General features: G+C 40.7%; 1 protein-coding gene across 1 annotated transcript; it reads left to right on the top strand.

Moving 5' to 3' along the window:
• Positions 1-655: 655 nt before the first annotated feature.
• On the top strand, positions 656-26,675 carry rps6ka5 (ribosomal protein S6 kinase, polypeptide 5). Its single transcript, XM_034235275.1, has 17 exons — positions 656-967; positions 4,426-4,497; positions 4,656-4,874; positions 5,046-5,161; positions 5,270-5,371; positions 5,687-5,770; positions 5,890-5,993; positions 6,079-6,229; positions 7,113-7,274; positions 9,589-9,714; positions 10,920-11,053; positions 11,905-11,998; positions 13,352-13,522; positions 15,012-15,203; positions 17,908-18,067; positions 20,027-20,190; positions 20,784-26,675. The coding sequence occupies exons 1-17, from the start codon at positions 898-900 to the stop codon at positions 21,105-21,107; spliced, it is 2,445 nt and encodes an 814-aa protein (XP_034091166.1). The 5' UTR covers positions 656-897; the 3' UTR covers positions 21,108-26,675.

Here is a 26,675-nt window from a genome sequence, read left to right as displayed (position 1 = left end):
TTACTGCAAGAATAACTATAACCCAGTGATATGATTAACATTATTCTTCAAGTGGCCCTCCAAGTTAAAGTGAAAGTTCTTTATTATTTCATATGAAGAAGCAATGGAAATAAAATCCCCTACGACAACACTGATACATATGTGTATTAATGAAAAATATTGCAGTTAAAACAAAATGAGAATCTGAAAATAAAATAATGCAAGTTAGAGATACAATATACTATACATAAAATGTAAAAAAAAAGTAATTTGCGAGTCATAAACATGACTGCTAATGCTAATTATTCCAGGTTATGTCTAATGAGATATTGTACTTGCTCTAAGTTGATTGTTGCTAATGCAAAGTATTTTACTTCAGATATTTAATTAAGGACTTTTCCTTGGACAGTACTTTGATTTATATAAATAGCTGACTTATTATTCTTTCATTAATGACTGTTCCCAACTTGGAAGTAAGTTTGAATGAGCAATTATTAACTAAACGCACCTCAAATTCTTCACTTCTTACCTCTTACATGAGCGTGAACGAGGGACAAGTGAAGGCAGCACCAGCTTTTGAGGAAGGCGGGATGAATTGTCGCTTACACGAAAAGAGCCAATCAGAGGTCAGATTTCCACATAGCAACCCCAATCAGCGCAGAGGGAATGTCTGGTTGCGAAGGTAGTGGCAGTTGTGGTGTGCTGCTGGAAGAAGCAAGTGTTTTCACTGAGCTTGTTTGCTGCTTGGTTTAGTAGCAACATTTTGCCCATACATCTGTTAAGTTTGGCGCCTAACTAACAGGCGTGTTACTCTCTCGCTTAATAATGATGTCTCCGCATGTTAATTTTGCAAACTAGCTTGCGAGGTGAACGTAACCTTGTCTGAAAAGCATCTTTGAATATAATTGGAACATTACGATGCCATCCCCGATGGAGGGATCTTCCAGAGAAGGTGACCTCTTTACTGTGAAACATGAGCTGAAAAATGGTAAGTTTAACTTCAACGCAGTCAGATGTATTTGCTGGTTATCTTTAGTAGACACGTGTCCGGGGGAAATGTTAGCTGGCTAGCTGTGAAGAGCTGTCACTGTCAGTGGGCATTTGTACTGAGCGCGACCGTTAAGTCCGAACATGGCAGAGGAAGGCTAACGTTAGCTGCACTTATTACTGAGGCTGCTGCTGTCTCGCGCAAACAAACGTTACCTAACCATCTCACTAGCTAGTTTATAACGCTGCCAAGGAAACAACATTAGCTTCAGCTACTAATTAACGTGTTACTAGGTTAAATAAGACCATTGACAGAGATTGTAAGCAGATAATGCCTGTCAACGCCTTAAGTCAAAGTCAATAACCATTTAATTGAGTTGGTTTGTTGTCACTGCCCGGTCTGTTAGCCAACGAAGAGCAGACACAGCTGCAGTGCTGCCAAGTGTCAGGAGTACATGTTAGCTTGGTTTCATTCTGCAGTCATACATGTGCAGTGGTGTCAAATAACTAAGTAGATTTACTCAACTACTGTACTTAAGTTACATTTTTGAGGGACTTGTACTTTGCTTGAGTTTTTCAAATAGTGTACTTTTACTCCACTACATTTATTTGTATACCTTAAATTACTTTGCTTATTTGGATTTGGAGTAAATCCACAAGCTACCTTGCACTATTGGAAGGAATTATAATAAGCTTCACCTTTTACCAGCTGTGAGAAACACACTGCTGCATCCATACAAATATATAATTTTTGAAATGAGCAAATCTGCATCTGAGTACTTACTTTTAATTTAGCTACTTTTATTATATTTTGATGCTAATGCTTTTGTACTTTTACCTATATGTAAGATTTTGATCGAGGACTTTTACTTCTAACAGAGTATTCCTGCTCTCTGGTAGTTCTACTTAGTACAAGAGTCTTCTTCCACCTCTGATTACCAGATTTAAATGATGTGGTTCTGTAGTTAATGTCAGGTCTGTTAGCTAACTTCTCTTTATCCAACAAAGAGCAGACACAGTGCTGCCAAGTGTCAGGAGTAAAAGTTGGCTTGTTTTCATTCTGCACATTATACATGTGTGTACATCAAGAGTCACATTAGACACTGTATGTTCTGGTAGACTGGTGCATTTCTTTGACTCTTGGCTAGCCTTGTTAAATGCCTAACATCACCCTCAAGCTAAAACTGTCACGGTAGTGCTGAATCCTACTGGCTTTTGTTTCAATATTTATACTGAATGATAGTAAGGTTGTGGGGTAATGTACATACAGCATCTCAAAGAACGTCAACAGGAATACAGTTAAAGCTACACATATGCATTTGAATGTGATTTTGAATAGAGTGGCTTCAATGCAGAGGGCTGCTGAATGAAGTTGGAAACTGGCTAAGCTGCAACTGGATTATAATGACACGGTGCTGCTGTTCAGGCTGCAACATGACTGTGCTGCTCCCCCATTCACTGCCCTGCCCTAAATATGCAGTCAGTCAAGTTTTTTGGAGGGAAATTGCACACATTGAGCAGCTGTATTACCTCTGCATTGGACCCCTGCTGTAACATCTGATCTAGTTTGGACAATACAGTAAAAGAAAAAGATAAAATAAATACGTACTAAGTCCATTCAATTAGTCAGAAACTTAATTGGCAACGACAATCCTTTTTTCAAGTCTTTTTTTCAATCAGAAATAGTAAAACAATTCCAATATTCTCTGATTCCAGCTTTTCTTTGCCATAATTGTAAACTTAATATGTTTAGGTATATAGACTTTTGATCGAACAAACCAAGACATATGAAGACAGGTTTGGATTTGTGAAGTTGTGATGGCCATTCATTTCACGTTTCCTTGAGTAAACAATCAGTAATGAATCAAAACAAGGATCAGCAAATTGTTAATAATTGTCCAATAATGGAACATTATTCCAGCCTCAGACACAATATTACATTTTGCGAAACAACCTAGGTCAAATGTTGTTGAAATTCGATGGCCTGCTTTTAAGTTTGATCATTTATGTAGGATTTCATTTAAGGAAAGTGTTTTCTTCAGAGGAACTTAAGCATTTCTGTCTCGCAGACTGCAGAGATTCTGCTTGTCTCGTAGTAAGGAAATCATCTGGTTCAACACCTCTGTCAGTCTATTAATAAACACCTAACTCAAATTGGGCGATGGCAGATGAGCTTGACAAGGCTGCTATGCAACCTGAACCCCTGACCTCAGATTCGAAGGACAGAGTTGTTGTTTTGAGACGATACAGTATGCACCAAGTGTCTAATAATTGCACCTTTACTTCTTGTGTGCTGGAGAAGCATGCAGCAGAAAAAGATGAAATCACCCGCTGAAATTGCTCCGTAGCCTATTTTCAGAGTATGAGACAGAATGAATGTTTTCACTACAATGGAGATGCTTGTCTGAGAGCGTGCGATGCTCAGTCGGCTGCACTGGGAGACCATGATTTAGAAAGACAGGAGGAGTCACAGTGTTGGCTGACTTTACTAAAGATCCTTGATGGAAGATAATGACCTTTTGCTGGTTAATGTAGCAAGTATATTTGCTGTTGCATGGAAGATGATCTCATCCTGGCATCGTTGTTTTCATGAAGCAACATTGCATGTGTCTTCATTATTTGCACATGTTTACAATTAAACAAATTCCCAGGCTGTTTGACTTTCCCAGGCTGTTTGACTTTCCCAGGCTGCTGCTGTTTGCGTTCATTTAACAACAAAACAGACTTTTATGGCTTTATCAGTGTTGTTCAAGTCGCTGGTCCCTACATTTAAAGCCCACTTTTACAACCTTTTAGCTCAGCAGAATTAGCTTTTTACGCCATAAAGCGGCATGACTGAGAGTCTTTTTGTATTAAAAATGAAATCTAAGAATACTGTATGTATAACGTGGGCACCACTTACAAAATATAAACTATATGGGGCTGTAAGGTGATGCAATGCGCTCTCTGGTGCAGCTTTTGGCAATTTATTAGAACAGCTGATCAGATTACAATTTATTTACAACTTGGCCGCATCAACCATATTCTTTAGACATGAGATGTGAGAATTTCTTGACAAATGTTATCAATGAAATGTCGTGTTAGTGAAAGGCTTGTAGGTCATGCCTCAGTTGTCTTAATGTGGGACAAAGTACGTAAGTGGGAGTGTGGACTGCAAACAGAATTGAATATAGATACATTTTCCTGTCTCAGCTGAAAAAAATCCTAATTTGGAAAGTATTTATGTTTTTCTTTGCTAGCAACTCATTCATTTTGTGTCTTTTTGTACACATCAAATATTAATGGACATCAGACCCCTAAGGGACTCTATATCTACTCTAATGATCTCTAACAACGAAATGTAACAGGACATTTGTTGTTGAATTGTTCTACAGTACTATAATTCAAGCCACTTTTGTTTTGTAACGTGAAATCAATGGTTTGTCTGATTCTAATACTTTACGTCTGCTCTGACTTCAGCCAACCTGACGGGCCACGTGGAGAGAGTGGGCATTGAAAACTTTGAGCTGTTGAAGGTGCTTGGCACAGGAGGTGAGTGACATGTTAAACTGTGTGTTGACCACAATGTGACATGTACATGATGGTGTGCATGCCATGTGTTTTCTAGAATGATCAGCATGTCATAGCATTCATTCCTGCCTTTTTTGCACTGACCTTTGCTCTCTGTCTTTGTTTATTTTAACCACCAGCATATGGCAAGGTGTTCCTGGTGAGGAAAGTGAGTGGCCATGATGCAGGGAAGCTGTACGCCATGAAGGTTTTGAAGAAAGCCACAATTGTACAAAAGGCAAAGACTGCTGAACACACACGCACGGAGCGGCAGGTGCTCGAACACATCCGCCAGTCTCCGTTCCTCGTCACACTTCACTATGCCTTCCAGACGGATACCAAGCTGCACCTCATTCTCGGTTAGACTTTCTTAATAGGAAACTGCCTTCTGTGTTATGTTTATCAAGAAAAATAAAAGGTCAATGATTGTTTTTAATAAATAAATGAATTAGCATTAGTTGCTCTTTCCTGTAAAAAAACGAACAGACATATTATTTGATGGAAACATGATATCATCTCTTTTTGAATAGATTATGTAAACGGTGGAGAGCTCTTCACACATTTGGTCCAAAGGGTGCGATTTAAGGAACAAGAAGTTGCCCTGTACAGTGGAGAGATTGTGTCAGCGCTGGAACATCTACACGAGGTCATTCATAGATTCAACACAACCAAGGCCTCTTGTATGTTCAGGAGTTGTCTATTGATGGTTACTCTTTTCTGTTGCACTTACCCTTCTGTCATTTTATTGTTGCAGCTTGGCATTGTCTACCGGGACCTAAAACTTGAGAATATTCTGCTGGATTCAAGTGGACATATAGTTCTCACAGACTTTGGCCTCAGTAAGGAATTTGATCAGGTACAGTATGTCTCAACCGTACGTTTAAATACCCATCCATCCATAAACTGATGACCCAAGAGAACAGAAGAAGCACATTCTCTCCTAAACTCTTTTAACATTAAATATATATATATTTTCCCAAACTTTCACTTACTTTTTGCTCATGTAGTCAAGGATTATAATGGTTCCCTGTTGAAAAGTCCTTAAAAAAACGAATAAAAGTGATGTTTTTTTTATCACCAAACGATATTAATTATATCCTTGATCCTTGAGTTTTTTTGTTATGTTTAGATTTTTAAAATGAGTCTTTTTTTTGTGCATTTGTGAACACAGATGGAAAGAGCGTTTTCTGTCTGTGGCACCATTGAATATATGGCTCCAGAAATAGTGGAAGGTGGAGAGTCTGGACATGACAAGGTAAGATGTAGTTTTAGCTAAATTCTCCTCTCTGTATTCCTGGATGTGTGCCCTGCAGTGAGGTTTTTATTTTAGCGTGTTAAGCTTAAGTCACGGGTGGTTGCTTTCATTCATTCCAGGCGGTGGACTGGTGGAGCCTCGGCGTTTTGATGTACGAGCTTCTGACTGGCGGATCTCCCTTCACCGTGGATGGAGATGAGAACTCGCACACGGACATCGCCAAGTATGGATTCTCCCTGATTATCAGCCACAGTTTTCATCTAGCCTTTAATTATAATCACTGACCATGTCCGTCTCACACATCACAGGAGGATTTCAAAAAAGGATCCTCCTTTCCCCAAAGATATGGGACCTCTGGCCAAAGACCTCATCCAGCGACTCCTCATCAAAGACCCCAAAAAGAGATTGGGCTCAGGCCCTAAAGGAGCGGAGAATGTAAAAAAACACCCATTTTACCAGGTGGGTCTCATTGCTTGTCTTGAATATTTCATAATATTAAAAAAAATCTATGTAACAGTGGGCTGGTAATCTACATAATGGGGCTGCCTTAAAGTGCACCCATCATGCTATTTTTAGGCAATAGCATAGGTCTCAGATATATAACAATATATAAAAAACATGAAGTGTTTTGCTCAAAATACCAAACAGATCACCCATTCTAGCCATGCCTCATATCCCTCTATTTCACTTCCTGTTTCAAAATTGCTGATTTGGGGTATAAAGCTTTAAAAAAAATATATGTGATAAAAAAAAAGGGAGGGTGCTGAGCTCATGCGGGAGATTCTACCGGCAGATACTGCGGTGATGAAACGCCATATCATGGATTATCAAGGATTATCTCTAAAACAGTCTGGAGCTCAAAGGCTTTCTCTCTTGCCGGTTATACCACAAGGTGAGGTCCTTTTTTATTTCCTGCTTCTTCACACACATGCTCTCCAGTACAGGTTAGCTCTGAGTGTTAGCGATGCTAATGTAAACACCGACCATATTACGTCCAAAACAGTCGTGCATTGTTTCTGATGGCAGCGTTTCTGATTGGGCCGTGGGTGTAAAGCCAGCCTACATTTACGATATTACGTCAAATCGGACGCAAATCTGGATCAGCTCCGTTGTAGCCCCGTTTTTAGAGATTTGGGTACGGAGGAAAAGAGAGAGGGTTTTATTTTCTGACGCTGCGTGAGTTCCCTGACACACCGGGGACACATCTTTATGTATAACAGACATCCAAAAGTGCATTTTGCATGATAGGTCCCCTTTAAGTGAGGAGAAAACTGTGTTTGTTTAAACTACGTTAATAAGGATAGCCATCAACCAAAATGTATTTTTTCCAAACTCACTTTAGAAAATGAACTGGGAGGACTTGGCAGCTAAGAAGGTTCCCGCCCCGTTCAAGCCAGTGATTCGGGACGAGCTGGACGTCAGCAACTTTGCCGAAGAGTTCACGGAGATGGACCCCACCTACTCTCCTGCAGCTCTGCCTCAGAACTGCGATCGCATCTTCCAGGTGGGAGAGCGTTACAGGATGTTAGACAACCAGACTATTTTTTGTTGTGACTCATTGTTTTGTTAGCACACATACTCATTCCTCTGTGTTCTTTCAGGTCACTGCACAGGACAACATTTGTATTTCCATTTGCTCTGTGCTCATGTTTATCTGGGCTTTGGTTGCAGGCAGTGTGAAATGTTGACACGGAAGAAAAATTGCATTATACATTATCCACTTTTTGTCTGCGACTATATTTGACATACTCCAGCGCAATTGAAGTAATCAAGTGAAGTTTTGAATGTCCTCAAAAGGTTGCTGTAAGTCAACATGAGACTGTCTGTGTGCACTGGTATTCAAATTGACTAAAGAGGCTTTTATTGAGGTAATTGCTGCCATATGCAGCTCTTATTGAAGTAACAGATGTGAATGACTATTTTTGATGTAGCTTTGAACCATAATATGGCCCACAACTCTATGCCAGCTGATGGCTGTCTGATGTATTGCATGAAATTTCAACTCTGATTGCCTTCTGGATCCTTGAGCTGGGTAGATCAATAGATCCATTAACGGGCTTCTCTCGTGGAATAAAAGGTTACACTTTGAGAGCATCACCACGTCTGTCTCGGTTACGCCTTCAGTCTTTGATTGCCAACTTCATCTTGGCTTTTTTCGCACTCAGCTGCCATTCACATAGTCTGAAATTTTGTGGTCTTTATAATTTGCAAGCCTAGCAATCTCTCAGATAACGACAGCAATCCCAATTTTAAACTGTGCACTTGCTCCCCCACGGTGCCTCACAAAACAAAATTAAAATTGCATTAAGAGCGCCAAGATGTAATTTCACAGCAGAGCAATCAAATATTCAAGCCCGGCAATTTAGGGCATCTCATTCATTCACCACCCATCCTTCCGTCCATCTATTGCTGTCACTACATACCACACAGCTGTGTGTGTGTCGGGGGGAAAGGGAGAGAGAAAGATTAATGCCAGCTAAAAGCTTTGGGCTCCCCACAGCTGGAATTAGGCAGGCAGCGCCTCCACAATGACAGCTCTGACAATAGGAACAGCTGGACAGCCGCTGCCACTCACTGTGGAGCTGACAGGCTGCTCCGACTTAAAGACTTGAGGAAAGATGCAAAAACTATTTTAGGTTTTACAGTAAATACGCAAATAAAAAAATACATGTGTCTATAAGTAGTGTTTGATTTCCATAGTAAGTGTGATTTGAAATGTATTTCATATTCATTCTCTTATCATTTTTTACCCAAGATCTTCCTCTATTTTTTGTAAAAAGACAAAAAATGAAAAAATAAATTAGGTAAAAACTAAACACCAAAATATTGTTGACATTTTGTTCTACCTTGTCATTAGTGCTTTCACAGGGGGTCCGCGGGGTCTTAAAAAGTATTAAAAGTTGATAAATCAATTTAGTGAAAATGAAGGCTATTAAAAAGTATTAAACGGCAAAAAGTTATTTTCTCCAATGAGCGGGTATGTTAATAATAAAGTTGAGATATTTCTAAAACATTATTTGAACAGCAGGTATGTTCAAACACTATCTCCTAGTTAGGCCTTTCTTGTGCCACGCAAACTTTTTAGATCTTTAGGTCTGTTAACTGTCCTCTTGCAGGGGGTCCGCGGGGTCTTAAAAAGTATTAAAAGTTGATAAATCAATTTAGCGAAAATGAAGGCTATTAAAAAGTATTAAAGGGCATTTTCCAAGGTATTACATTTTGTAGCTTGTTTTCAATAAGTATATAAATGGTCCAAAGAGGTTGTATTCTACAGTCTGCCTGAATGTAATCATTGCGTAGGTGTGTAGTGTGATTCTGTGTAGTTTATTTATGGCATCCCGTTGGGTTTGACGTCATCTGAACAGGACATCGCACGCTCACTGCTTGATAGCGCGAAGGTCTGTTTACGCCGGTTGCTAAACATCGTTATGGGGAAATGCAAGTTTGCGTTCAAATGGTTGGAAGATAAGGAGGAAGGACAATCAATACTGTATATAGTCAATGTGAGGTGAAGTGTGTCGCCAAGGTAACCGGTTAAAACTCCAAGTGGCGATGAGGTCTTAAAATGTATGGAAAGGGTCTTAAAAAAGGTCTTAAAAGGTCTTACATGTGACTTCAGGATTCCTGCATATACCCTGTTTCATCATTTCAAGTAAAAATACTAATGAAAAGACTCTATAAATGTCTGTTATACATTAGATAAAGTTTAATTGCGCTCTTACTGAGGCTGCAGAACTGGATGTACTTTTCTCTCTGTCCTTCTAGTCCTACCTTCACTTTACCATGTAAACACGTGGACTTCATGTGTTTCTGTGCAGGGCTACTCCTTCATGGCCCCCTCCATCCTGTTTAAGAGGAATGTGGTGATGGACGACCATCTCCAGCTGTGTGGGGGCTCCGAGAGGCCCCGCTCTGCCGCGGTGGCCCGCAGCGCCATGATGAAGGTGAGACGGATGGACTTGGATCCTCCAGCACAAACACACTTAGGCTAATGGCTGCTGTCACAGACACGTGAGATTTTTTCCCCTATCTTCTCCATTTCACTCAAACTTGTGTTCCTCACAAACGTTTAGATTCAGCTGCCAGGCATGATCCTGTTTATTTAATTATGTTTATCAGTGGATACACTGGTGTATCTGTCCAGCGTAATGTTTTCCAAGAGGCAGCTGTGCGTTGTTGTTTTGTGGGCTCGCTAGGTTTCAAGTGTTTTCATCAACGTTCTGAGTAACTGCTGCAAACTTTGCTGTTTTCAAGATTTATTGCCAGATTTGTTACATTGGTGATGGGAACTACAATTAATCATTCTAATGATTTTCAGTCCAGCCCCAAAAGGTGCAAAGTTTAATTAATCAACAAAATGCTTGACATATCAAATAGAAGGTCCATGACTTGCATGCAAGCTTGGTAATAGCCTACTCCTTTTTTGGTGCTTACTCACTTCAGAAAGGGGAAGTTTAAGACGAGCAGTCGGGCAACTGTATGCTTCCAACTCCATAAAGCCTCAGCTCACCGGGCTAACCAGGATTGTGTGTGATTTTCTCTCTCAGGAACAGGAAGCCAGTCAACAGTTTCCTATCTTGTCTTTAAGTGATCTCTCATATCGTATCACAGATCTAGAAAATCTACATTTGCTACTTCCAGGTGTTTTGCAGATGCCTTTGAAAACATTGCACAACAAGAGAAATGTACTTGGTTCCTCATTGTTTTTCATGCACATTTTATAATCACATAGAATACGCAATACTTGTGTCAGGCTGTTGTCACTGGTTATTGAATTAGGTTGCATATTTAATATAAATGCTGTAAATAAGACTCCTTAGACTTCAATTTGAGAACACATGAGAGAGGACTTGTATGCCTCGCCCACATGAATTGTGTTTTTGTGGAGAACAAGACAACATAGGAACTCTAAAGAAGAAGTTCAAAGAACATGATCTGTTGTGTTTGGTAGTTACAGTATAAGAAAAGATCAAAAACAGCTGTCGAGCTTCAAAAACATTCAAATAAACGGCAAATTAATTTGATCTGCACATGATCATAGGAAAAGCAGTGTACAAAACATTTATATAAATCAAACAGAAAGAACTTAGTCTCATACTATTTTCTTTTTATATATTTGACCAAATGTTTTCCTGTCCACTGTCTTCAGGACTCTCCTTTCTACATGAGCTATGAGATGGACCTGAAGGACAGCGCTTTGGGAGAGGGAAGCTTCTCCATCTGCAGGCGGTGCACACACAAGAAGACCGGGCAGAAATACGCAGTCAAGATTGTCAGCAAGAGGTACAAACTCACATCCTGCTCTCCTCAGATGTGTTTGTCAACTCAGACGCTGTGTGATGTTTACGCTCGGCTCCCTCTTTCTCTCACTGCCAGAACTACTTTCTCAGCCAAATCATACACAAAACATAAAATAGGTATGTTATCTTAAAACCAATGAATACAAAACAAATCAGAATTTGACTCAATTTCAACATGTATCAGATTTGCTCTATTACTCTGTTAAGGGTTAATGACATGTAAATACATCTGTGCTCGCAAACAAACTGTTACAAAACAAGCTTTGATCGTGTGTGTGGACTGCAGTCCTACACTCCACTCCTCCACTGAGTGTGTGGCACCAAATATTATAGCTATAATAAGAAAGCACAAACAAATATGATGTTCCTGAAGACTTGTTCACACTTTTCTATCAGCACCCTATTGTTTCCTAACTACTTGTTAGTTTGTGCATGTCACGGTAAATCAAATCAGCAGAGCCGAACTGCACGTACGAGTTCAAATAAACCTTGTTTGCTACTTATAGAGGAATATAAGAAGGGGCGATCCTCTGTGAATCATGGGATAACACTGGGCATTAGAGAATGACAACCTACTGTCAAAAGATTATATTTGACAAAGTAGAAAATGAACGGGTGATATTCTGTCCCCTTTTTTAAATCCTACTTTTGCACATTATTTTTTACAGGCACACTTAATATAATAAAGATTAAAACTGCAGAGTGGCTTTCGGCAATTGAAAAAAACCTATAAAAGGAAACAGAACTGGGCCACGTTCTCACTTTACTGCGTATGTGTGTATTTATGTTGTATTCTGTGACAGTTCTCTGGCTTCCTGCTTGTGTTTGCCGCAGGATGGAGGCGCAGACTCAGCGGGAAATAGCAGCCCTGAAGCTCTGCGACGGCCACCCTAACATTGTCAAGCTACATGAAATCTATCACGACCAGGTAATCTTAGCTGATACATTTACAGCCATGAATTCTGTTTTGCATGGCTCTCTGTGGAGCCCTTAATAAGTCCTGGAACTGGAACAAGGCAGATTAATAGGGAGGTCTATCTTTATCTCTCCTTTGTATTGTCCCATAAACATTTCTCCGTGTGCCCGATATTTCACACCAAACGTATTTATAAACTGCAGCTGTACAGTCCCCCATTCACACCGCTGAATAGAATCAACCTAGATTTACTTGTGTTGCTAATCGAGCCGTACACTCCAACCAAACTAAGTGTGTTGCAAATGTAGCTCACCCGGGTTATTGGGAAGGTGGACCGTGTGGCTGACAGTGTACAGGTTCATTATCCCCGCTCCTTCAAACCCAGGAGCACCACTTTAGTCCTGATGAGCTCAGTGGGGTTATTACTGTACCTCGGATGCCTGTGACCCAGATCAAAGCCTCGCCTCAACGCAGTCCTGCCTTTGTTCCCCAGACTGAGCGCTAATGAGAAACTCTGCCCCAACGCCCAGACACATTATTCCCTTCCCACTTTGTTTGGCTCCTTTCACTTTCACTCAATGCTATCATTTGATTTCACCATCATGGCATCAAGGATGGGCTGTTTTTGCTTTATTTATTATGCAACAAAAAGTTCTCATCCATCATTTCACATGTTAAGATTTCTTTGTGCAGCAAGCTGTGAAAGCAAGATTGAAAATATATATAAAAAAACACACAAATAGTTATGATGGTTTGTTCTACTTTAGACAGGGTTCTTACGGTCATTAAAAACCTGGAAAAGTCATGGAAATTCAAAATGCTAATTCCAGGCCCTGGAAAAGTTATGGAAAACAATATTTTTCCCAAAGTTTTGGAAACATCATGGAAATTTGCATCAAATATAATTTATATTTGATCTAATCGCCCAAATAGTAATACTATAATGATAATAAATACTGTATAGTAATGAAACATAAATGGCATTTAACTGACAAGGTATTTTGCTGGTGAGAGATTTTAGTTGCTTTAGCGTGTAGAAGCTAAGCCTACTGTTTGACTTGTTTTAGATAGGCACAACCTGTTTCATATGCAGACCTTATTTTCCTGTTCCATGTTAAAATAAACAATTTTCATTGGTACTGCTGAGAGAGTAATTTTTTTGGTCATGGAAAATTAGGTAAAGGTCATGGAAAATTAGGTAAAGGTCATGGAAAATTAGGTAAAGGTCATGGAAAATTAGGTAAAGGTCATGGAAAAGTCATTGAAAATCATTGGTGAAAAAGTGTATGAACCCTGTTTAGAGAATCTTCAAAGAATAAAGGTTGAACATTTAATTTCAATGTTTTGTGTGTGTTTTCTCTGCAGCTCCACACGTTCCTGGTTCTGGAGCTGCTGGGTGGAGGCGAGCTGCTGGAGAGGATCCGCAGGAAGCAACATTTCAGCGAGACAGAGGCGAGCCGCATCATGAGGAAACTGGTGTCTGCCGCCAGTCACATGCACGACGTAGGAGTGGTGCACAGGGACCTCAAACCGGAGGTATTGGATCAGTGTTTTTCCAGCCACTTTTATTAATTCTCTCCATTCTCTAATCGCATTTCTGTGTTTAACTAACTTTTTGTATGTGTCTCTGGCTTTTGTTTTTAAACAAAAACAAATTATACACATCTTCCCATTAAACAAATTGATGTAATCATTTGTGCTCTATAGCCGCTTTCACACCAAGTACTTTGCCGCACTTAGTTCCCAGCACTTGGTACCCCCATGGAACTAAAGAGCCGATCGCTTTCACCCCGGAATAAGTTCCCTGTGGGAAGATTACGCAAATGAAGCCGCTGTCGTCACTTCTTCTTCTTCTTCTGCTTTGGGTTTACTGGCAGGCCGCAAACCACTTCACGGCGTATACTGCCGCCCGAAGTCCCCGGCCGGAAGTCTCCGGAGTTGGGGACTGGCTTCAGTAGAAGCTGCTGGGACTCCCAGCAGCTTCTACTGAAGCCTTCAGAGAAAATCGCCAGAACACCGACACCTCCTCATCTCTCCATCGCTCCAATGTTTATTTTTGTGTTGCCATAAGTTAGTCTCTCTCCGTTGGTGTGCGGGGCTAATGCTAATGCTAGTAATGCTAATGCCAGCAAATACAATGGCGGCTTCAAAAAACTTTTCCGAGTTTTACGGGGCGTGGTTTGCAATCCGCCCAGCCAATCAGAAATTGGAACTTTTTTCTCCCCAGGAAAGTACCACCTCTCTAGCAGGGACTGAAAAGGGGGGAAAAGTTCTCATGAACTAAGTTCTCTTTTTGGTGTGAACGCAAAATCCCAGGAACTATCGGAACTAAAAGGGAAAAGTACTCCGGTGTGAAAGCGCCTATTGGTTATCCATTTGTAATCCCCCCCCCCCCAAACACACTCACTCTCAGCCATTAGACTACACTCACTCAGTGGCTGGTGGTGGAATGCATCATTTACAAGAATTGGTTGGCAAATGTGGTAATTAAGAAGATTCTGATTGGTCGGGAACATATGGGAGGATGTGTAGCTAACTTCTACCTGACATCAGAGGCTAGTGAATACAACAAATAGAAAAAACAACTGGCGCAACAGCAACATGTTTTGGCTGTATCTCTGCTCCATATGACGATTTAGATACATTTCCCCCAGAATAATTCAATAGAAGTTAAATTCCCCATTTGTTTGGCCTCCACTGTGGCCTGTAGCTTGATCACTGACTGCTAATTTCCAATCCAAAATAGTTTTCAGTTTGAGCACAGTCTGTGTTTTTGTGATGAATCCAGACACCCTGGATCATAAGCTTTTAAAACAGAATAACTGTGTTTTTCTGAACTTTGTTTCATCTGTCGTATTGTCATTATGACTCTGCAATCTTCCACCGAACAAGAGTACAATTGTTTGACCCTAACGTGTGCCTGGTCAGACAAGTCTTGATGTCCAATTCAGTGAACTCTCGAGTGGGCCAGTTTTTGCTGAGCAGAAAGAAATGATTGCTGTCCGTGTCTCCAATTGCTTCGTAGAACCTGCTCTTCACAGACGAGAGAGAGAACTCCGAGATAAAAATCATAGACTTTGGTTTCGCTCGCCTCAAACCGCCAGACAATCAGCTCCTGAAGACGCCCTGCTTCACCCTGCACTACGCCGCGCCTGAGATCCTCAAGTACGACGGCTACGACGAGTCATGTGACCTGTGGAGTCTGGGGGTCATTCTGGTGAGTGCTGGGGGACATCAGAGCGGCTCAGGTTCAAACTAAATACGAATGATTATTCAACTCTGCATTATCCTGAGGCCAAGTCTAAGCCAGTATTGCAATTTCAGTTTTTTTTATGAATCAAATACCATGCCATTGTTGGACACAGTTTTTAAAGACTGAGATTATGTGCTTGTCTTTTTTCTTCTTATATTGGGTAACCTGAGAACTTGTGGCTCACACTATGAAATTAGGGTGAAAGAAAAACAAAAAGAAAGGTTTGTTGGAGGAACTGATGGAAATTGATGTAAAATTATAAATAAGTTTCAAAACATGCGCTATCTTTGGCATTACTGTAAATCTTTAGTGGACTTAGGATGCTTTGTTAGGGCGTCACTTTGTTAGGGCGTCACTTTGTTAGGGCGTCACTTTTTTCTCATGGTCAGTTTTATTAAAGTGACATAATGAATACTGGCCTAATGGAAGAAATTCTTTAAATGTAATTAAAGTAAATATTCAATAATGGCAGCATTTATCGTCACTGTTGATGGTTCGCTTAAAAAACGTATCCATATCCTAAACATTTACTTGAAAGGATTGGATTTAACTTTTTAAATCGCAGTGTTTTTGAATTTATAATAAACATGATATAAATAATGTATAATTCAAGCAAAGAATGTTTAAATTTTGCCATTTGATATAATGAGGCTAAAAGCTGCAGTGGCTCAGTCAGTAGGGGCTTGGACTGTGAGCCGTAGGGTCGCCAGTTCAAGTCCCCGACCAGATCAGACCATATGGAGTGTGGACTGCTACCCAGTTCACCTCCTACCCCACCGGACACCCCCCCCCCCAAGCAATCGGCTGTTTTTCTTACTGATTTTGGTGTGCACATGTACAAATTAGGGCTGCTCAATTAATCGTATTTCAATCGCAATTTACGATTATGGCTTGCAACGATTACAAAAACAACGTAATCGAAATATAACGATTATTTTTTATTTTTTTGGTTTCTCAGTTGTTATACTTAAAGTTCAGAGTAATCAACTGTTAAAAACATACTGTTAAAAAAAAAATTATTGACCCAAATAATCGAGATTATGATTTTTGCCATAATCGAGCAGCCCTAGTTCAAATGCATGTGTGTGCGTGTTCTCTTTAATCTCATTTGCATGATATTCATCTCCCGCTCGTGTTCAGCACTACAACCTCCAGCATCCTGTGGTGAGCTGACACACTTTAACGCTCACCACGACAATGAAGAGAGCAAGCGGTACCGGCTCTCAGGCCGCACTAATATGAGACGCTGTCCCCGGTAGCGGAAATGTCATCCTAATTCAAGCTCTATCTGTGTAGAAGAAGACAATTAAAAGGAGAGGTAGGGAAGAGAAACAGAGCGAGGAAGGGTGGAGAGAGAGATTTCTGTATTTGGCCACTCATCCGTTCTGAGTCAAGGCTCTCTGTAGAGTGTTGCTTCACACAGACGCCCCCTGGGGGGAAATGGAAGTAGTGTGTGTCTGAAGATTTGATGAAATGTCTCCTGACAAGCTGTGTGCACAATGCCCTGGAAGCAAAATGAGCAGACACAGAAATGGAGAGAGGGGAAGAGAGAGGGAGAAATCCTCCACTGCTAAAAGGGCTGTTCCCAACTACAGTCACCCTAATGAGAAATCTGAGGGTGAATATAAGCAGGCCAATGTGGGAGGATACTTTTAATCCAGCTGAGCACACCGCGCTGTTTACTGCTGGGTAAACAACACGCAGCATGACAGTGGAATAATGCGGACGGTCGTGATCGGTCAAGAGCTCTTTTTTTTGGATGCTTTTATTTGTTTTACCATAGAAGAGGTGAGGACTGTGAAAATACAGCACAATCGGTACAAATGTACGGTTCCCAATACATATTATAAAAGGTCAGACAAAAAAAGCAATTTTTAAGATGCTAGACTTTTATAAAAATCCCATTTTTCCCAATATCTATCCCCCTTCTGCTTTTGAGTCGAAGGGAAAAAGTTATTTTCTCCAATGAGCGTGTATGTTAATAATAATAGGTTGAGATATTTCTAAAACATTATTTGAACAGCAGGTATGTTCAAACACTATCTCCTAGTTAGGCATTTCTTGTGCCACGCAAACTTTTTAGATCTTTAGGTCTGTTAACTGTCCTCTTGCAGGGGGTCCGCGGGGTCTTAAAAAGTATTAAAAGTTGATAAAATCAATTTAGCGAAAATGAAGGCTATTAAAAAGTATTAAACGGCATTTTCCAAGGTATTACATTTTGTAGCTTGTTTTCAATAAGTATATAAATGGTCCAAAGAGGTTGTGTTCTACAGTCTGCCTGAATGTAATCATTGCGTAGGTGTGTGGTGTGATTCTGTGTAGTTTATTTATGGCATCCCGTTGGATTTGACGTCATCTGAACAGGACATCGCACGCTCACTGCTTGATAGCGCGAAGGTCCGTTTACGCCGGTTGTTAAACAACATCGTTATGGGGAAATGCAAGTCTGCGTCCAAATGGTTGGAAGATAAGGAGGAAGGACAATCAATACTGTATATAGTCAATGTGAGGTAAAGTGTGTTGCCAAGGTAACCGGTTAAAACTCCAAGTGGCGATGAGGTCTTAAAATGTATGGAAAGGGTCTTAAAAAAGGTCTTAAAAGGTTTTACATGTGACTTCAGGATTCCTGCATATACCCTGTTCTGACTGTTGTTCCCTCTGTCTGCAGTACACCATGCTGTCCGGCCAGGTGCCTTTCCAGTGTCAGGAGAAGAGCCTGACCCACACCAGTGCTGAGGAGATCATGAAGAAAATCAAACTGGGAGACTTCTCCTTCGAAGGCGAGGCCTGGAGGAATGTGTCCCAGCAGGCCAAGGACCTGATCCAAGGTGAGGGGGACACCGGGGGCTTGATCGTAAATCCAATGTGTCGAAATATGCAAGAAGTTTATTTTCATAACACGAGAGCTCAGATGTTATGTCACCTTGAGACTGTGGATTAAATCACATATTTTTGTGATTTTAATCCAGTTTTAAGAAAATAAAAATTGTAACGCATGTGAAATCAACCACCATTTATAAAAACAGTGCAATTGATAATAATGCTGAAAAATTGATTATAAGATTACATTTAAAAATATATTTTAAAAAAGTATAAATAAATGCAAAACTGACTTAACCAGATGGTTGAGTTATTGCTCAAAATATTGTACTGTGAAGTAAATATTTTACAGTTGAAGATACATAAATGAAATGTAGGGTTTAGATGCTGAAGTTTTAGTGACAAGATGTTAAGGTTTCAGAAGAAAGAAAATGTAATGTAAAAATACAGAAATAGTGTAAATAAAAAATAATTAGGACAACATAGGAACATGTCTGATGCCCTTTCCGCTATTTACACAATACAACACAGTTCAGATGTGATCTCACTTGTTACAAAGACTAAAATATACAGTGTGAAGTGTGTGGTGGTTTCATATCATTTCTAATGGAAGATAAATGCCTCCTTTACTCAAATTCTACATGTGAATTAGGGCTGCAACAACTAATCGACTTAATCGATTAAAATCGACAACCAAATGAGTTGCCAACTAATTCAGTCGTCGATTCGTTGGTGACGTCATCACGTGTGTTTTACACGCCGTTAAGCTCCAACGTTATCGGTCTTTTTATCGGTACTGGAGACATTTACAAAATATATGTCATGTATTATTGCTACAAAAACATTATATCACAGTCTTAGTGTCGCCAACTCGTTTCTAATATGCAAAAAGACAAAAATATGCGTCTATGGTGTATTTTCGATCTTTCCAATCCAGACGAGATCTCTCTCTCCCGTCTGTGTGCGAGGGGGCGCGGCAGTTTACACACACGCGGCTGCTACAAGCAGCAACACACTGCGGAGATGGCGGAGAGAACGCGCTCCGAGGTGTGGTTAAACTTTACCCGTCTCGATGAGGACAATCCTCGTTACCAAGAGTGCAATAAGAGTTTAGCATGTGAGGGCGGTAACACGAGCAATTTGTCTAAACATTTAGCAAAAGTGCTCCACATCCAGACGGAGGAATGCACCGGGTTCGACTGTCTTTCTAGCAGCTCTGTAGCCCCATCCACGAGGAACGTTTCCACGTCAGGTGTTCTGTATGCTAGCAGCAACACACGGAGTTAACTACATGATACAAACATGGGTTAATGATTAGAGGTAACTGAGTTATTTATTTTGTTAAAGTTTCAGCTATTCTGTTCACAATTATGTTATCACATTATTTAATACGATTTGTTAAAACATTGTTGTTTCTTTTGATGTGAAATATTATGCATTTAATTTAAATAAAAAGCAATGTTAATTTTGTTCACAATTTGTTAAGTTAATTTAATAATATATGTATTTTCGAATCAAGTATTCATCTTTATTGTCTTCATTGTTAGTTTCCACATGCCTAAAACAACCTCAAGCTAAATCTAAAAGCTGATGGCTAAATAAGAGCGCTTGAGAAATTGTGCAAGGCATAATAGTCCGAATAGTCGATTAATCGTTTCATTAATCGATTATCAAATTAGTCGTTTGTTGCAGCCCTAATGTGAATGAATCTGTCCAGCATTAAAACAACAAAACAAATCTAGATGAAGTTGTTATTTAAAGAGTCTATTTTGAGTGACAACATGTCCCAAAAATATTGTCCGTTTTGAATCTTGTTGGCAGCAGCACCCTTTTGTTGATGTCTGGGTCACAGATTGAACTTGTAACCCTCAAAGTAGCTCAGAGTGACTGAGCCTCCTAAGAAGGAAGTCACCTCCTCTCCAGAGTATTTGGAGCAGCAGGTCATTATCTGTGTCTCGTTCCTGCAGAGCTGCTGACGGTGGACCCAAACAAGAGGATTAAGATGTGCGGCCTGCGCTACAACGCCTGGCTGCAGGACGACAGCCAGCTGTCCTCGAACCCTCTCATGACCCCCGACATCCTCGGCTCCTCCACTGCCTCCGTCCACACCTACGTCAAAGCTACCTTCCATGTAAGAAATTACCTGCAGTGTGTGCTTGTTTTAGATGTAGGTCGGGAACTCTGGGCTTCCTGTTGAAACATTTGGGTTGTATTGATTTGTTGTTTTCAACCTGCAGCTCGTGAACTGTACAGTTGCCACTTTAAACACCAATTGAACAGAAGTTGTAGAGATGCTAACATGAAACACTAGGCATTATTGTTATAATTGTATTATAAGGTCAATCATCCAAAGTAAAACAGGCATTTTGAAAGGGAAAATAAATACATTGAAATGAATTGAAAATCTGAATTCCTTTATTCGTCCCACGGAGGAGAAATTAACATTTAAAATAGTCACTAGTTTAACCAAGTGATTTGGTTTAGGATTGAATCTTAGAAAAGCCCTTTTTCATTGGTAACGCAACATTTTGGAAAATGTTGTGATCTACCAAATCTGATATATTCTTTCAGTATCAGCACTGTACTATTAATTCCAATGCTAAAGGGTTAGCATTGAAGAGCAGCAGAAACCCTGAGTTGAAGTATAAGAATCAGTGCATCCCTTGTAAAATGAATAATTCAGATAAAATCTCAACGATCCCATTTATTTTTATTTTGTTCCAGGCATTTAACAAATGTAAGCGTGAAGGTTTCCGCCTGCAGACGGTGGACAAAGCGCCGCTAGCCAAGAGGAGGAAGATGAAGAAGACCAGTACCAGCACGGAGACCCGCAGCAGCTCCAGTGAGAGCACGCAGTCCTCGTCCTCCTCCTCCCAGTCTCTGGAGAAGAGTTTTCCAGAGGGCAGCTCCAAGCCGCAGCCCTGCAGCAGCACCCCCCTCACCACGCCTGCCGACGACGACACCCCCGACGACACCCCCGCCGCCCTGGGGACGGACTCTGAGCACCAAGCAGAGCATCCAGCCTTCCACTTCTCAGAGGGACAGTGAGACGGGAACAGTTGAGATTCAGACGGTTTCAGGACCTGCAGGATGGCTCGGACCAGCTCCTTTATCTTTCTCTCCGTCCCTGGCAGCCCTCCGATTGCATGGACGTCCACACGTCTCCACACCAAGCATGCAGCAGGAGCAGCGACCCTCTCCTCAGTCTCAATCAATCATCACTAGCAATAGCCTCTTTTCTCTCACGTTGACTGTGTCGATCAGGGACTGGACCAGGAAGAGGTCGCCACCAGGGTCCAAAATGTCAAACCTACTGCCCTACTGCCCCAGGTCCACACATACGATAGGAAGTCGCAGCTCGCTCTCCGTCCGCTCCATTCACCCGTGTCGGTCCTCGTCTCCTGAGGTTTTAAAGGGAAAGTCGTCGTGTTTACTCCACGGATGCTTCGTGTTTATGTTTGGTCTAAAGGGAGAGAAGAAACGCAGCGTAGAGAAACGTCCGTTCGCTTCTCTGATCCGGGAAGTCTCTGCAACGCGAAGCAGAGTATTTATATGTGAATTTTACAGACTGAGATTTATTTACGATAAGCTATATTGCTAACTTATTCATGGTTCAGACCTGATCTGGAAAGAAATAAGGGATACAGTGAGTCCTTTAACGTGTGTGTGTTTTATCAGCTCAAAAGACTGTTTCTATGTTGTCAGATGGTTGTTCACTCATCTATGTAGTCGTCATTAATGCTTCAAGTAGGTTACTGAGACACAGCTAAGTAGACATTGTAAGACTATTATGGGAAAGAAAAGACGGCTATAAGAAAGTTATGTAAGTTCTTTGGACTGCAGTTGTGTCCAGTAGATTTAAAAAAGTAATTTCCTTGTTCATCAGGACTAAACCATTTTTAATAGGAACAACCAAGTGTGGATGTAGTTTGTTCAGCCAAATGTCTTTTATTGTTGTATGAGGGAGTGCAGCCGCCTGAGGGAAGGTCACCCTACATGGAGAGCTATTTTTAGACTGATTTTTGCCTCTGATGTTGGAGTGTGACTACGTCCAGACTCAGCAGTGCTGTTGTTCCACACGGTCTGATCCTCGAGGCACTATTTAGCCCGGCACTGGATGTGCTTTGTGTGGTAGAAGACTTCATTATAACTACAACCAATTGGATTGAGCAGAACATCCCATTTGGAAAGTTCTGATCAGCTTAGTGCGAGGGGAACCAGTCGAGGCGGTTGTGGTTTTCTGAGATGCCAAATGTGCAGCATCAAGTGGCTTCTTTGTCAGAAAAGAAAAAGATCACATTATTGAAAAATGGAAGGGTTTATGTGCCAAAAAAATGCACTTAAAGGGCGGTGGTACATTCTGACTTTTGAATGCAATAGTGCAAACGTTGCCCATTGTGTCGTTCCCCAAAGTCTTTATGAAAACATCAAACATCAAGTCGCCCCTTGCTCTATTTACCATGTTGTACTGCATGACTGAAACGGTGAGCTTTGCACTATGTGACAGCTCTCACTTTGAGGCAGATATCTGGTTAGTATGGAATCCCCCGTGCATGATGTAAACTGAAACATCAACCTCTTTGTTTAATGGGCTTTTTCGGGCAGATTCTCACTTGATTGAATGTGAGTTTGTTTACTTTGAATATGCCCACATGTATGGGGAAGTGTTCCCGAGGTGTTTGGATGAAAACACCAAGAACCCTTTTTACAATAGCCTGAATATTTGAATGTCCCGATGTTACAACTCCAGTGTAAACCAGGAGAGCTCGGCGAGTGAACGCCACGCTCTGGTAAATGTTTTTTGAAAAAGTATGTGTTAGTCTGTTTTCAAAGTAATGGTTGAAATACTGTATTCTGTTCATGTCCTGGGTCTCTGTGTTCAGTGTGTGAAGCTGCCGCAAACAGCTCCTCCTGCTCAATGAGGACGCAGTGGGACTACTGTGTGCATTCACACACTCCCTCATCTTCTTCCATTTGAATGCACTCTGAATCCGAACCAAAGCATTAACTTCAAGGTAGCTGCTCTAAGCTGCATGAGAAATATCCTTTCATGTATATATGCAAAGAAATGCTTCTTATATTTATATCACAGTTTCTGTTTGTCTGACTGTTGACAAAAGCTCCATCTCCGAAACATTTGACGTGTTTCATCAGAGGTCCTTTATAGGACCTAAAAAGACCACATCCAGCACGTGATCATGCTTTCAAACTATGCATCTTTTTTCACTGTTGTTTTGCTTTGCCATTTCAAAAAGACCTACTTCTTTAAAGATGTGCACATAATGTACTTTTACCCTCATCGCATCAGCCACAGGGGAAATAGCAGAGTATCCGCGGCCGGCACAAAAAGCTGGCATCCTTGAAGCTGAACGCTACGAAGCTCTTGTCTTACTTAGTTCGCATGAGTTCCCTGTTGCTGCCTCATTAAGCCTCTTTCCTTTTGTTTGGATGTATTAATAGCTCAAGTGGAGGAAGAGGGGAAGTGTCCTATATGGAGCTCCCCTCTGGCTCGATTAGCTGAAGCAGTGCGGTTTGTTCCAACGATACGCCGTGCTCCACACACTGGGACCAGCGCTCTCTTTTTGTAGGGAAAAGAACCGTGTATCACAGGAACCGCTTGGTTTAGTACCAACGTCTCCCGGGGCAGATTTTTAAAACTAGGTTTCCCCTCTTTGATGAACGACTCGTTCAGCGTGCCTCTGTGAAGCAGAGCCGAGGGAGGGGGGCCGGTCTGATTGGACGTCCTGTTGTCTTTGATGCACTTTTGTTTATTGGTTCCCTGGAAATTGACTGAAAGCTACTTTTCCTGAGCACAGTGCTTCCTCTTTTTTTGAGCTTTTCTATGAGTTAAATCCTGACCTAAACCTTTGTAGCGCTTTGCAACATGAATTAGAGGGCTGGTACTTTGAAGTGTTTTGTATAAAGCCGTGACTGCTGTTGTGCATTTTAGAGTCGAAGGATTGGACGGTTCCTGTGAGTCAGTGGAGTTGTGTCGTGATTAAGAGACCATGTGTGTGCCAAAGCTGAAAGTCTCATCTTGGAGAACACGGCTTTGTGCTTTTTGTGCATGTTTTGCCTGTAAAAGTGGTCCTTTTTAGACCGATGCTACGACATTGTGGCTCTTTTTTCTCCGTTTTGACTATGGGATCTGTCCGTGGTGCTGAAGGGACCAAACCTCTGCCGGAGCTGCAGAAATGACCCGTCGTAATGTGACCATTCAAAGCAGTGGTTTCCAACATGGAGACCCCAAGCATTAAATGTACATTTATGTCAAAACACATTTATTAAGACTTTCTTACAGGGAAGATCCACTCGTTGTACACATAGACGTCTCTTAACATGTCCTAGAGAGAATTTGGAAAACACATTGTTTAAAGCCTTTTATGGAAAAAGTCATGTCACTTTTTGGTTTGGACTGATGACTGAAGTTTAAACATCTGGCACCACAAATCTGGAGGTGTAGAGTTACTATGAGCTTTCCAGATAAGACACAATGTTCACATTTGTGTCAATAGTGTTTAATAACATCTAAGTTCACTTTAAAAGGTTGGGAAACACTGCTTTGAAGGGTCAGCTTCACTCAAAGTACAGTTTTTATAGGATTTGTTGTGAAACCAAGCAATTGTTATGAATATGTCCACACTACGGGGTGTGGATTATACACATTACATCTGAACATAAAAAATGTAGTTTTTATTTGAAATTGTTCAGTGCTGAGAGCATCACAAACATTCAAATCTCACAACCATTGTCATATCAAACAAAAGCTATAGCACTTGTACTAAAATACTGGATGGAATTTGGTGAACTGACCCTTAAATGATCCATTTTTGGGAGAAGATGTTTTACTGTCAGAGACGAGAGAACAGTCAGCTCGACATTTGGACGTGTGTTTTTGAATGTATTGAGTTGACTCGGTGCTCTAATGTTGACTGAGATTATTGAACAGTATTCAGTTTGTTTCAATGAGGGAAACACAATTGTTAGAGATGTCATTCAGGGCCTGTGCCAACCTGCCACTTTAGGCATCATCACCATCATCCTCTTCATCACCATCATGCATGCGCTGCTGCTCAGTTCCTGTCCATATTTCTCACGTTTCGTCTCTTCTTGTCATATCGTTACTGAGCGTGTCAAAGTACTGTAGCAGTGATTCCCTTTGGTCGATATTGAACTGTTTCCAAACACGCAATCAAGCTTTAAAGGCAAAACTTTGCACTTGTATGTTATTTTTTTATCATGCAATTAATCATTACTATGATTCTTTTTGTTGTTAAAAAAAAAGAGAATTTCCTCTTTGATTTTGTGCAGGTAAAAAAAGTGTTAACTTATTCATCCGTCTGTTTCTGCTCCTACATTTCTGAGATGATACTTTGACATGAACCTCAACACCGAATAGTACTTTTACTGCAGTGAAAACACACCGTGTGCATATCTGCTTTTTTAGGGCACTGTGAACATCATCCAGGTCTCTGGCACACCATCGAAATGAGGAAATAAACCTTGATTTGCTTCAAGAAAGCTTTACTTAGTGGCTGAATATTTTCATTTAATAACCTGAAACCAGTCATGGAGGGTCTTTCAATGGACTCTTGCGTCATTGTATTTTAAAGTGTATTAGTACTGGAGATATGTTCTGATACCAAGACGTGTGTGTACTAGACTTAAAGGTGGGGTATGTAATTTATTTCAGAAACACTTTTTGTTATATTCCATGGAATGCTCTTAACACCCCGATAGCAATGAATATCTTAAGTGCTTTGACAAAAAATCCATAAAAAATGTCATCTGTGGAAGCCGTGGCGCTGTAAAAAGCACGACCAATCATTTTAGCCGGCCCAGCTAACGTAACTGGATGGCCTACCTGCCTGTCAGCCTTCCATCGGGGCACTAACTTATCTCGTGCCCTCATTGGTCATTTGCGCGTTCGTGTGTGTTGGAGGAGGGGCTCTGTAAGGAAGTGGCAGATTTTTTCCGGTTGTGTATTTTCAAATTCTAGCTCACTCGAGCTGGTTTCTCCAACATTACCTACCCCACCTTTAAGGACAATACATCTGCATTTTCCTGTTCATTTATTGATCTTGACTAATAACTTAGATTTAGGGTTAATTATCTTTTTATATTTAAATTTAAACTGCATTTTAGGAGTCATGGCAACTTTATTTCGGCCTCTAGATGGCAGTGTTTGATAAAGTGCCAGGAACAGTTTCAGCATTTTCAGCCTTTCTTCATAGATGAGTAACATTTTAGATTGTGTGAGTTTCAAGACTAAAATATGACTTTCATGTTGTCTAGCAGGACCAGAGATGTATGTCTTATGTACGTTTATTGCATATTTATAACCAAATTAAGATTTGTGTCTCTAAAAAGTGAACTGTAAGTACTGTAAATGTCCAGTTTTATTATGTGTGTGCTCTGATTAAAACGGTTATATGCAGTGAAGCTGAAAAAAAAAGCTTTCCGGTCTCTTTAAAAACATTTATTTTTTATTTTAAGATGCAACCATATTTAATATTGTATGACAAATAAACATGTGAGCCTTGGAGGAGGATCTCAATGGACTCTGGGAATATGGGAAATAAAGGAATGATTGACAATGGGTAAAGTCATGATAAA

Source organism: Gymnodraco acuticeps, unplaced genomic scaffold (assembly GCF_902827175.1).
Source record: "Gymnodraco acuticeps unplaced genomic scaffold, fGymAcu1.1, whole genome shotgun sequence".
NCBI lineage: Eukaryota > Metazoa > Chordata > Actinopteri > Perciformes > Bathydraconidae > Gymnodraco > Gymnodraco acuticeps.
The sequence above is the reverse complement of the archived record's forward strand: the minus strand, read 5'-3'. Positions and strand labels throughout refer to the sequence as shown.